This window comes from Seriola aureovittata, chromosome 22, assembly GCF_021018895.1.
Source record: "Seriola aureovittata isolate HTS-2021-v1 ecotype China chromosome 22, ASM2101889v1, whole genome shotgun sequence".
NCBI classification, from domain to species: Eukaryota; Metazoa; Chordata; class Actinopteri; order Carangiformes; family Carangidae; genus Seriola; species Seriola aureovittata.
The window spans coordinates 10,897,232-10,910,711 of NC_079385.1; the positions used below are offsets into that span (position 1 = coordinate 10,897,232).

At 39.7% G+C, this 13,480-nt stretch overlaps 1 protein-coding gene across 17 annotated transcripts in view; it reads left to right on the forward strand.

Moving 5' to 3' along the window:
- The window catches only part of grm8a (glutamate receptor, metabotropic 8a), a 340,337-nt gene that overhangs the window by 230,425 nt on the left and 96,432 nt on the right, over positions 1-13,480 (forward strand). For 11 of the 17 annotated variants that reach the window (XR_008826432.1, XR_008826427.1, XR_008826431.1 and 8 more), the window contains one exon: positions 235-340. Coding sequence is in view for 5 of the 17 variants with exons in the window: in XM_056367296.1 (XP_056223271.1) it covers positions 235-340 (106 nt within the window). In the remaining 12 variants the exon portion in view is untranslated. Of the gene's footprint in view, positions 1-234; positions 345-1,036; positions 1,063-2,301; positions 3,130-13,480 lie in introns of those variants that run through there. The other 6 variants (XR_008826437.1, XR_008826434.1, XR_008826436.1 and 3 more) reach the window with 4 other exon arrangements.

The following is a 13,480-nucleotide window of genomic DNA, read 5'->3' on the forward strand; positions in this document are numbered from 1 at the left end:
ACTTGAGCATGCACAGTGAAATACTTCAGTCTCATGTGTTAAATTTCCATAATATTTTCCCTCTTAATTGGATTGATTTGATATTTTGGCTGATGCTAAATTTGACTTATGCAGACGAAATGAGGATCATAAATCTAACAAACACGCTCTGTGGAATTACATCAAACTAAGAGGGAAGCCAGAACATACGAACAGTCTTTATTAAATACCCATTATGAATAAACAATTATACAGGCAATCGTGACAGCTGCCACCATGTCGGGAAAACTGACCCAGAAGGGAGGAGACCGGCCCAACGGAGAAGTGAAGACTGAGCTATGTGAGAGCATGGAGACCAACAGTGAGTAAGAGAACACCGAAGTTTTATAATTATACATATAATAAACTAATAAAATCAGCAGACATATAACTAAGCAATCTATGCTCAAAGGTCTACCAACTAACTTTTCCACCCCTTAACTGCATCGCACAGTGTTCATCCATTAGAGACATTTCTATTACAGAAATACATGTATATGAAGATGAAATACATGTGGATAGGCCAAGAGGTTCACATCAGCAAATGATGAGTTAGGAGCATTAACGTAAGGTTTAATAATAATACCGTTAGGAAAAAAAATGAAATAAGAAAATGTACGACTCCGATTCGCTGTATGTAAATCTGGGGTGGAGCTCACTTTAATAGGAGAGGATTAAAGTGTCAACCAGTTTGAGCACAGTAAGCTTTCATTATACATATAAATATATAAAACACATACACAATAACAAACACATACATAGGAGACGTGTGGGTTTGATTATGATGCAGGATAGCAGCTGCTCATATGAGGTTACTTAGTCTTATCCTCCCTGCAAATGGGTAACATGTTTATATTATCAATTTAATTGCTTGTCAAATGCTTAGATACAGATTTAATGTAAAGTTTTTGATTTGCTTTAATTTAGTAAGTTTAATTTGAATTGAAAATGAATTTCCAGCCTGACGTCTTTTTTTTTTTTTTTTTTGCATGGCAAAAACCTGCTGCACCCGCGACAGTTCTTCGATAGAACGGTGTGTTTTCTTTTCTCCGAGCTCTGCCGTTGAAGCTCTGTTCTATCCACTTCAAAGCCCTACTGTGTGTTGAGCTGGTTCTCCTGTGTCAGCACTGTGCAGAGGAAATGACAGCACTGTGCGTCTTGCATGGGCATATGCGCCTTTGTGTGTGCATGCATGATGCCGTGCGTTTATTGGCACATGCATGCTTTTCTGCGAGTCCCTTATCAAATCTGTTTCAGTCTAGCCCTTTGGTGTGCATGTGTCGATTTCTCTCATTGGTTTTTGTGTGTGCAGAGTACGCGTGATCAAACGCCCGTATATACAGTCCAAGCCATGATTCGCACGTGTTTCTGTGCAGTCTGTGGATACTGTATGCAGGCGTATAATACGTTTCAGACCTGTCGGGGTGAACCATGCTTTTCTGTCAGCACTTTCAGCGAAGGAAGCAGGTCACAGTTCATTCATTTAGCCAATAGTTAAACTGCTTAGTCATCTCCTAACATACTTCACTTTGCAAAAAAGTTTTCAATTTAGTAAGTTCCATATGATTCAGGCAACAATTTATTCATACAGTGGTGATGGGTAGAACGCAAGGTTAAGAGTTTCCAGGTTTTTTTAGTTTTTTTTTTATCACCTGACATTTTGCTTAAGAGTGCTCTTCAGAAAATATCAATAAAAACATTTTTCAAGTCTGAAATAAATGGAAAAGAATTGCATGCACTTATACTCATTTCTTTAATATTTATATATTTTTTCATCATGGACCTTTTTCCATTATTCCAGCAGTGTGATGGCAAAACAGAAGTGAAAGACAGAAAAAAAAAAAATAATAATGAAAGGTTTGTATGAAAGCATCAGAGTATAACAATAGCTCAGTTAGAGTCCTGCGGTTGCTGCAAAAACATTGACATTTACCATGGAATGCTTGAGGGGACACAAGACATAATGGGTTTGACAAAAAGCCCCAACTACTCAGGTGGACTGTGGATGTGACACTGTTACGTGACCGTCTGTAGCAAAATCTGCTCTCAACTGCTTTCCTCTCTGTTTCTTTCTCTCTTTTCCCCCCTCCATTCCTGCAATCTGTCCCTTCTCTTTCATTGTATCTCTTCCATCTTATCCATCTTGCTCATTATCACAACTCTTTTCAACTCTTCATTTCCTATCACTTCTTCATCCTCCTCCATCAATACTTCTTCCTTTTACACTTTTCCTCTACCTCCACTCCTCCCTCCATCTTCCACCGTTTTCCAACGTTCACGCAGCTTCATCAACTAAGACGACATATGTCAGCTACAACAATCATGCCATCTGAAGGGACCACAGAAGATGGAGAAGGGGATTGGACAGGAGAGGGGGCGCGTCTTGGGGCAGGGCCAAGCAAAAGAAGAAGCCGTCATTCAAAGCCTATTGGCTGGAGAACTGGCAGAGAGACCGAGCGCCCAATGGAATCCAAGCATGAGACATTTTGTATTGTTCCGCATCAAACCACAGAAAGTTGGGACCACATAAACAGCCAGTCAGTGTGCCTGCTTTCCCGCTGCTCACAGCTCATTGGTCCTACTATGAACTTACCTGTTTTAAAAAAAAAAAAAAAAAAAGAGACAACATAAAAAAAAAAAAATGACATACCATAGGACACTTTGGTGGACAGAGTAACTATTAAAATCTACAAAAATGAAAAAATAAAAAAATCATAAAAAGGAAAATATAAAGAAAAAAACTCTCGGAAACCATGTAGACATTATATCTAAAAGGGCAAAGGTGGGGCCGGGAAAGAGATTTAACAGATTACATTTTAAAAGATATTTAAAAAGAGAAATGTCAGAGAAAATCTATGAGACTCAAACATGTTTGTTGTTATTCTCTACTTGTAAGTATTTTTGTGGTTGTGACGATTTTTTCATTCTTGTCTCACCGTTGTCTGATGGATCGCCCTTGCATAAAGAGATGAGTGTGTTTCCTCCTGCTGTCTTGGCTAACCGGGTTGTAGCCTTGGGTCGTGAACCTGTACAATGCCATGGTTGAAGCATGCCAGTTTTTATACAAAAAGGAGATTTATTTATAATAAAGGAATGTTTTGCAAATGTGTAGATTGGTGGTCATGCTTTTGAAAAAACGCTTGTGGAGTGTTAAAAAAAAAAAAAAGGAAAAAAAAGTCAGGTACAATTATTCTTTTACTATTTAGGCAGTTTTATGTTTACGGTTCTTACAGGTTGATTTTTCAGTTATGTTGTAACGTTAATATGATGCTTGCATAAATCATTTAGAAGTACTTAGCAAATCCCATGGTCATATCAAGCAGAAAACATCTATTTCTGATAAGATATCACTGCAGTTTGTTCTATTTATTAATTAATATCTTTTAAATGCTCTCCGGTCTCCTCAACTCTCTCTCCCCCAAAAGAAAATAGAGAAACCTGCCAGGAGGAAGGCTGGGAGGGAGAGTTTGCGAGTGATTGAAAGATAAACTGATAGATATTTGAGCGAAGTGGACAGAATTCCCCTCTCAGTACACCCGCAACAATCCACCAGACGTCCAACCTTCAAAAATACACGAGAGCTAAGAAAGAAACAGTCAACTGCATCAGTGAGTCTGTACTTGTTGGAGAGGAACAATCGATAATACTGAAGGCAGAGTGAAAGGACAAATCATGCCATTTGCAGGAGGACGGTGTGCCCCACACAGAGATGTCAGATGAGAAGGTGTAAAATTCACTGTGTTTTCTTGTGAATTTGTCTCCTTATACTTTTTTTTTTTTTTTCTTTTTTGTTGTATGTTTGCAGTCTTCCTCTGGATGCCATGAAATGTTCACTTGATGACAAGGTTGACATGTTGAGTCAAAAGAAAATATTAAAATCCAGCAGAAAAGGCCTTTTTTTCCCACCCATATGCATAAAATCACAGGTACAATATCTTGCAGCCGGCATCGTGTGTTTTCTCAACCGACAAATCCCACATGTCCTCGAGCAAAACATTAAAACCCGACTTACTTATTTACTGGAGGCTGCTCGGGAAAGATTTGAGGCGTTTCATGACCCAAAACCCCATGGAACTTGATCGTAAACCAAAACGTTAACTTTTACAGACAGATGTGTCGCAGGTTAACAACAGTGGTAGTTATTGTGTGTACACTGTGAAAACTTTAGCCTATTTTACTATCAGGTGTGTATATATATATAATTTCTACAGCTCTGGAACAACTTTTGTTACAAGGGATTTTTAGACTTCAAGATAAAAGCACTTGAACTTAAATCGATTTAGTGTTTTTGGTTCTGTTTAGCCTTTAGCAGTAGCCCAGGATCCTATATTTTTCCCATAGGAAAAAAGTGAGCAGTGGAGACTGTGAAAACTAATCAGGGCAGTATTTTTGATCACACTGTTTTATGTTTACCTAAAATATAAAAAGGCTCCTAGCACATCTGCGAGGCTGAATGCTAATGTAAGCATGCTACATGCAACATTTGCTTATTAGCACTAAACACAGAGCACAGCTGAGGCGGATGGTTGCTGTATTTGGTCATAAACCAAAGTACTGGGACTTTTTTAAACACTGACCTGATGAAAGCACTTCATGAAAAGTTTTTAAGGTTCATTCTGAGGGGGGCATAACTCAAATTTCTTTGTAGTCCATCGAGTAGTTGTAACATTAGTAGTTGACATTTTACTCAAAACCACAAATGTCAACCTCAAGCTGGTGCTAGAGGAAAAAGTCAGAGGGTCACCAAAGTCTTTAGGATTCATCTTCAGGAGACCACAAAGGTCTGTGCAACATTTCATGACAATCCATCCGATAGTTATTGAGATATTTCAGTCTGGACCGCAGTGATGGAAGTTTGTGATACATCTTGTATGTATTCCTCTTATCACTGCAGTTAACTGACTTCCCCATCTGAAGCAGATGTTTGGTCGCTTCAGTTTTCCGTCTTGCAACTGATTCATATTAACAAAGGCTGGATTAGCTGTCTAACGCATGTGACGAGATGGAAGACTGTCGAGGGATTGACGTCCTTTGACTCTTGTTTGTCATCACACATGTAAATCCGTCTGAGAGGCATCCAATGCTTCTTGAAAGGAACCAGATGGTGGATGTTTTGACCTTGTTGTCACTTGGTGAGTGATGCAGCTGGTTCGTATGCAGGACGGATTTGTGTGTGATTAATTAGCAGTGAATCAGACTGACAAAAGTGACAGAGTAGGAGATGTGGAAGACTGACGATCGGCCAACCGTGACCCATTTTTTATTTCATATTTTATTTCATTTTATTTTCATTTCTTTTGAACAGACACTCTGAAGGTCAGCAGTAACAGCATTCTTGAAGGCTACTGAGCAATAAAGGTCAATGCTTTATGTGACAACTTTGACAATATATGATATCTCCAGGGATCCTATATATGAAATATCCTATGATCAAATTTTATTCTGAAGCAGATGCCCATAATCATGTAGTTATGGTAAAACACCCACTTTCACATGCAAACCATCTTTTCTCCATGCAAATTTGAGACTAGATGCGAGTAAAAAATTCTGCTGGTTATTTTAGGTCAGGGTGTTTCAGGTGTGAGTGCAAATCCCCCGAGTCCAAACTCAGCTGAGCAACACAGCTCATTACAGGAGTAAGACAGCAGACAGAGCGCCCAGACTGTGTGTGCACTGTGCAGGAAATAAGCAGCTTGACTATTGTCATGGCTTAACTCACAAGACCACCTGTGTATATAAAAATAAGATACATAAAACAAGCCACTTCTAAACACCTCATAATCATTTCATATTGAAATGAATCTCGTTTGCACGTGAAACACAAAATTGAAGGTTGCATTTATTTTCAGAAAGTGCTTTGTTAGTTTTATGTGTGAATGTGGTCTTGTTGGAACTGGAAACCTTTGTGTGCCCCTCCAATTTAAGTTCATTTAGATTTTGTCTTTAAAATGTGCTTAAGACAGAATTAAACTCCTTAAAATAACATTTGTGTTTGTTCCAAGCATGCTATATCAAATTGACAGTAAAACAATATTAATATTACAGTTAATCAAGCATATTTTCATAACTGATCCTAGGACAGGCCACATTATTGAACACACAGTGAGTCTGGCCTTTTCTTGCACTGACCTTAGCTTTGAATTACGGGCTTTCTAAAGGGGACCTGATTAGGCATTGTTCCAGGAGGACCTTGTTAGGTAAACGGCACCTAATGACTGTTCTTGTTAAGAGAGAGTAGTGCCTCACTGCGCTGTGAGGCTGGGCAATCAGGCTTAACAACTTTGAGGAAGAAAAGCCAAACCATTCCTGTTGTTTTCTCGCTCGTGAAAAGATTCTTTCTTTTTCCGTCCGTATATTTTCCATTGCAAACTGTACGGTGGGCAGTGCAGGACATCCTTTCGAGCAGAGGCAGTAATCCACGTTGTCTCCAGCCCACTAATTCAATTACCAACCTCAAACTGCTGCCAGTGTGGCCAATGAAACAGAAAACAGTGGGCGGCAGAAGGAAACTGCTCTCTTTGCGAAATCACACTCTTCCCACTTGAAATAAGTGTGCTCAAGTGTGTGTGAGTTTGTGTGTGTGTGTGTTGTTTGTGTTGTAAGAATAAATTTATTTTTAAAAAAACACAGTCCTCCACAGTGTGTCCATATGGATGGAGAATCGAGACTTTGATGAAACAGGGCTGATCAGCTTGTTGGATGCTGTTACCATGGTATCCAGACCAGATGTCAGTTGGCCCTGATCTGGCTCGTATTTATCAAGCATCTCAGAATCCCTACTAGGAACAACATTGACAGTTTAACTAGACAGAAAATGCCTGTGCCCATTTCTGTGTTGTCCAATTTGATTTTAATTTTTCTGGTTGTGTGTTTTCTTTTTTTTTGGTTGTGTCACTGTAAGAAATTTGTACCCTTGTTTCTGCACTCTACAATTCAGCATTTTCCAAACCACACACCCCTGAGTTACTGTTGCCAGTCCACCTGTACGTTTTTACACAGCATGTATCCTTATATAACTCCTTATAGGCAAGTCTCACCACTCAGCAGTTATCTTGGCAAAACCCTCAGGCAGTTATTTCAGGCTAACAAGACCAGATCCTAAATGAATGGAGAGAAAGCTCCAATCCCAGTGGTCACCGGGACATAAAAACTGTCAAACTGCAATAAAAAAACGCATTAAAAGTTTGGTGACTTTGCCCCAAAACGAGGTTTAAAATGCCTATTTTCCACAGATTATAGTTCTACTCCACCTGCTTTCATGACACCAACTGTCGGAAACCTCTCCTATGCGCTTGTGGCAGTGCATCAACACACTTGGCTTGATAACGGCTGGTACAAAGCAGACTATTTGGATGTATGGAGGGAGTGGTGCACCTCATCATACAGCCGCCATCTTTGATGTTACAGACTGTTCAGTAATAATGACGGCAGATTTAAAGCTCGAAATAAATAGCAATTTTTGACAAAATTACCTTCTAATTTCTAGCTTGCAGTTGGCTGCAATGGCAACTGTAACTAGCTGATTTTATCAACTGTAGCTGACTAGCTAATGAAGCCTACATATTGCAGTGTAGCCAATTGATCCTTGTGTTATATGATGAGCAAAAATGCATCAGTCTGTCATTCAAACATAACGCTGTTGAACTGGCATGTCTTCACTTTTGATGTTCCAAGAGAAAAGACTTTTTAGGATGAGGACTAGTTCATGTGCCTGGCAAACGTAACACTATCTCTGGTAAACGCTTTTCTTTTCACTTATGCTGTTGTGGCTTTGGAGAGGGTAAAAAGAGACACCACCTTAGTATCTATTACTTTGGCCTCATGCACAGTGTTTCAGCAATGTGGACACATCCGTGAGTTGACAGACCCTGCCATGCCTGCTTAAGGTTGCCATGCTGAGGTTGCTGCTCTGGGGAGAAGATTTAGTAAGCAGTCAGTTGAACGGTGTTTTATTTTCCCATGAAGCTATCTCAAGTAGTTTTTCTTTTTCTGACCTTCGCTTTCTACAAACTTTATATAAATGTTTCATGAATATGTATATCGATCCGTACAGCAGAACTCTTGGTCGTGAAGACCACCTGTTGTTGGGTATAAACTAAGTTTAAATGACTTTACTCGTCTCTCCTCAGACACTCTATGATAGAATTGAATTTCTCCATGCAGATCTACTGTATAACTGTCTCCATATCATAAACCTTGATCTTAATCTGGATTTTAGAGGAAGATTGTTTTTGTATTGAATTTATTCATTTATTCAGATATAATTTTTACTCGATTTGGCCCAAGTGGAAGCATTTTATATTTTATTTTTCTATTGTTTTTTTTCTTTATCTCATTGATAATATGATTTACTGGTACTGGAGAGTCAAAATCGTTTTTCTTGAGAATAACAATTCTTATTTTTTATTTTCTTATTTCCGGTTCAGTATTATTTCTAGTGCAAATAATTGTGTGTGTGTGTTTGTGTGTGTGTGTGCGCGTGTGTGCGTGTGCGCCAAGTGAGTGCATCATCTGAATTACAGGAACTTGGGGAACAAGTTTAATTTCAAAGCTTCCAGGCGCCACTGTAGCAAATGCAAACTTTCTCCATGCCACTCAACAGTCTCAGTCCCTGAGCAATGGCAACTCCAAAACACCACATACTCCGAAACATTGGTACATACAAAAATACAGAATGTAGTTAAATATTAAATAGAGAATAATGGAAATGTGTTGTTATTGTTATTTGTAGTGATGACAGTGACCATCTTCACCAGAATAACAAACAACCTATTACCTATTATATTGTTAGTGTCATATTATTTCACAGTACCCAATTTTCGCAGGTCGTCTTTTGGGACGCGTAAATGTATCAGTCGCCCTGTGGCTGTGTGCCTGTGTGGTTGTGTTCAGTTCCAGTCATTCCTTTTTGTAAGAACACGTGGACTATATTGTTCCCGTCAGTCTTCTGTCCACGTGAGTGTGCGTGTATAAACATACCCTGGTGAGGAAACGGGACACCTGGGAGACATGCCAGCGACAGAAATGTCTCACCTGTCAATCAAGCGCTCCCCACACTGTCGTGCTGAGGAGGAGGAGGAGGGAGAGAAATCTGAAATGCTTCCATCCCTTTAATGAGGAAGGCCTCCATTGGGGAGTTAAGGGTGTTTAAGGAACGGAACAATGATTTGAGAGGGAAACAAAGGAAGAAAAACAGCGAAAAACAGCCTGTTTCTCTGTTTTTAAGGTTTCTCAAGCAGCGTGTGAAACCTCCCAGCCGAGACTTTATCGTAATTAGCTCTGTCAGATGGCCTGTGCCAGGGGAAGCTATTACCTTAAATAGACTCACCAGTGATACGGATCCTGCTTCTTACAGATGTTTGCATGCCTGTTGAAGATACAGCTGGCTGGCACCGGTGTGGGCGCTTTTCCAGTTTTGTGAGTCGGATTACTGATGCAGAATTAAAATAGATAAATTGGGAGTTTTCAGTGAAAGCAAGTGTGGAACATCACAGTGATCACAGTGCTTCATACACTAAAGAAACTGCCTGAGAAATGAAAGAAAAGAACAGAAAAGAATACCTCAGAAACGTATATATAGAGGACATTAATTGCAGAGTAACAATCAATGAGGAGTTCTTGAGAGGATTTAGCTGTAAACAGAATAAACCATGTTGTCAATACAGACCCTTTCAATGTATTAGATTTAAGACCAGATATACACGTGTTAGTTTTATGTCTCATGGATTTCTATTAACCCCTTCTAATTCCACTAAATTGTAGTCTACTGAGTTGGGGTAAAAAAAAAAAAATACAAAAAAAAAAACTTTGCCATGTGAATTTTATATTTATTCATAAAACTTCGATTAAGATAAGGTGAGGTGGATGAGGTGCTGGTGTGTGTGTGTGTGACTGTGAGAATAGGTGTGTGTATGTGTCCTAAAGAAGCCTATGTTGTTCCATCGTGTCTTCTGTGGTATGAACAAGTGCAGTAAAGAAATAAGATGATTCAGGTGTGCCAGCTTTGAAACCTGACTCGCAAGATGTGAGGCACATCCAACTGGTTTCTACAACAGAGATTATCATACAATTTTTACACTTAATTTACTTCTAACACCAGTCATTTCAATTCATGTACATATTGTCAAAGCCTCCAGTCTGTTGATATTTGCTAACGTTTGTCTAGGTATAGTGTGCAAACTTGGATTTGAAATGTTTGAAATAACCACAAATTATCTCATCTTACACATCTGAACAAGCGGCAGCCCGACAGCTTGTGTGCAAACGGTTTTTTAATTTATACATCAGAATTAAACTGAATTGGTAGAGCCTTTATGATTCTGAATACAGTTTTATTTGCTGCGCAGTTTGTTGCATTTCTTAATTCGGAGTCTTTTCAAAACACCATCTGCTAACAGCATATAGGTTAGGAAACCTTTTGATCTCTCCTTTTTTATATTCATGTGGAGTTTTTCATGAATAAGGAATGCTAAGAGGGTTATTTTTATGCAGAGAAATATTAAGACCAAATTTTGCTGCTTTTTGAATTTTTAGGCATATATCACAGTTACATACTGGTATGGCTTGATTCTTGATACATACACTGTATAGATATGCTTTCAACATATAAAAGAAAACATGTACCCCCTACTCAAAATCCATCCATCAAATGATGTGCTGTCTTCTAAATATACCAAAAACCTGCATCCGACAAATAAAGGAGCAGGAGATAACAGTATAATCCCATGTCCTTCTCTTGTGGTATCATAACAAGACATCTGTCGCTGAGAGGCAGATTAGCTACAGGACTCTAAGGTCACATGTTGACAAGATTACAAGGTGCAAGGGTGACAGGTCTGTGGCTAACACCTATAGAAACAGCTGCCGAGATGACTCACAGTTGTTAATAGCTACTGTGTAGCCTGCATGGTGTTAGCATCTGGCGTACGGCTTGGTGGAAGATAGCGACCCTAAATCTTGTGAAGAGAAACAGAGGAAAGGGAACTATAATTTCAGAGAGAGGGGGAGGAGAGGCGGGGGAGGTTTTGGAGGAAAGGAGGCTAACTGGGTAGAGTAAGGCAGGATAAAAGATTACACAATGAAAGGATTTCTGGCTGCAAAGATATATATTAAAACCATACATCTGTTACTATGACATCCCTCTGTTTATAGCAGTGTACATGTGGCTTAATGCTCCCTGAAATGAGGTGATGGCAGAGAACTCCTCTCAGTTTATCGCTCGCTACATGGTAGCATGCTTAGCTTCTGATAAGAGCTTGCTACATGTGGTTAACATCTGCTGTAGCATGTGGCTGTATACAGTAAATATTAGCTGGCAAGCTACGCTGTGAAGAGGGAACAGCAACGGAGGAGCAGGTGCTTTTGAGAGGCCCGTTCTGCATCAGGCATTAACACGAGGTTCCAGTTCTCATCCAGCTGCTGTGTAAATCTGATTTAGCTGGATTAAACCTTTGAAACATGCCTGTGGTATATGCTTTGAAAATGGTTTTTTATCCTCACAAAACACTCTCAGGTAACATTAACAGGATTTAAAATGTATAGTAAATATGTTGGGCTTCTTTCATAAATGCTGTCTTGGATTTGCTCTTAAGTTTGCTTTTAAGGAATTGAATGGGGTTCAACTGCAATACCATGTGTGAACAGATTTGTCTCGGTCAGTGAGGACTGATGTTCTACATATGGTGCCATCAGCATACACACTGATATCATAAAGGGCAGAAATTCTGAGTACCGCTGTGCGAAAAGCTCTTGACTCTTGGTCTCAGATTCTCCTCCCAAGAAGAACAATGGTGTCAGTCATTTCAACAAGTGCCCCAAAATATGACTAATGTTTACATTCAAGTTACAAAAGTCTCAAGTCGCAATAGTAATTATGACGGGAGAAAACAAGGAAGTTATTGTAGAGCAACAAAGTTTACGTAGGTCAAAGAAAAAACAGTGGACTTGGACAAGGGAGACTGCTGTTCATTTTCCATTTCCAACCTTCAATTTAAACCTGACCAAACCTTACCCATAGTCCTACAGACAGACAGACAGACAGACAGACATTAAAAAAGAAAACTAAAACCACAAACAACACTGATTTCGAGCGCGGCTAACACCCATAGGTGTCATCTGCTGGGATGAGTCATCTCTCTTAGTTGATGCTATAAATAGCAACATCTTACTGACACATTACATCTGAAGGTTAACACTGAAAAACACCCCCTCACAGCAATTTTCCCTGTCACCCAGATGTGATGGTTGCATGTGGAGAAAAAAACAGAAGGAAGCATCTGATTATCCACAGATCAAGTTCAAATGCAACTTGAATTTCTATAAAATCTCTAGTCAAAGGAGTGTGTCACAGAACAGATAATAGGAAGGGACAAGTGAGAGGATAGAGAAATGCTATGGAGGGCAAGGAACTTCCAAAAAAAACACTAACTGATTTCTTGACAAGTCTGTGGACTCCATTTCTCCATGAGTCAATCTGATGGCAAAAAAAAAAAAAAACCAAACAAACAAAAAAACTCCTTTCCCCATGTTTGCTTAACAATAGGAATCGATTTCAAATCACGCGTACATGTCCTCGATGAACGTAATTGCTTTTCAGACCAGAGACAGAGGCTTGACAGCGGAAACTAGAGATCACACCAGCTGCGACGCATGAGTGCTCATGGAGTGGACTGCGCCCGTTTTTCTTAACTCGGCCTTCATTCTGATCTCAACCTGTTAGAGATAGAGTTGTGACTCACGGTGACAAAATCTGTCCACAGACATATAAGCACCTGCCTAAGTACTCAAAACATCCTTTGTGGTCCTTCCCACGAGGTGTCTCCGGGAACATGTTTTTGCCTTGATGACACACACACACACACACACGCACACACACACACACACACACACATACATACACACAAGCTGAAAACAATACGAGCCCCACTGTCGCAGCTGGTAATGAAACTGACACACAATCTTGTCCTCCATTGTACTTGGGGAGTGCTGTACACCGAAGGTGTTGTCAGTGATTTGTCACACACCTTTGTGTCTGAACAATGGGTGACTTTGCTGTTGTCAGTGGTGCTGACCCAAACTTTCTCCTTACAGTGTAGGAGAGCTGAACGGCAGAGGAGAGGGATAAGGTGGAGGAGAAGCAGGGAGGAGACCAAGGAGTTAGCGAAGGATGTCAAGTTTCAACATGTGAAAGATCGTGTCAAATCGCATATTAGCAGAATATGTGGAAAGACCGAAGCTGCTTGTCTGGGTTTATATTGAGCTTTTGTTAGAGCAGGTAGTCAAACGCATCATCCCCCACTGGTGTGATGGAAGCTTCTTATAATACAGAAATAGACAGAAATCCACAAGAGCTTTTTCTTTAAACTTCGTATTTTTTGTTTAATTTTTGGTGTCATTTTGAGCTCTTCATTCTCATCCATTGGATCTATGGCAATGTGCGTCGGTCCACCACTTATGTCCAAAC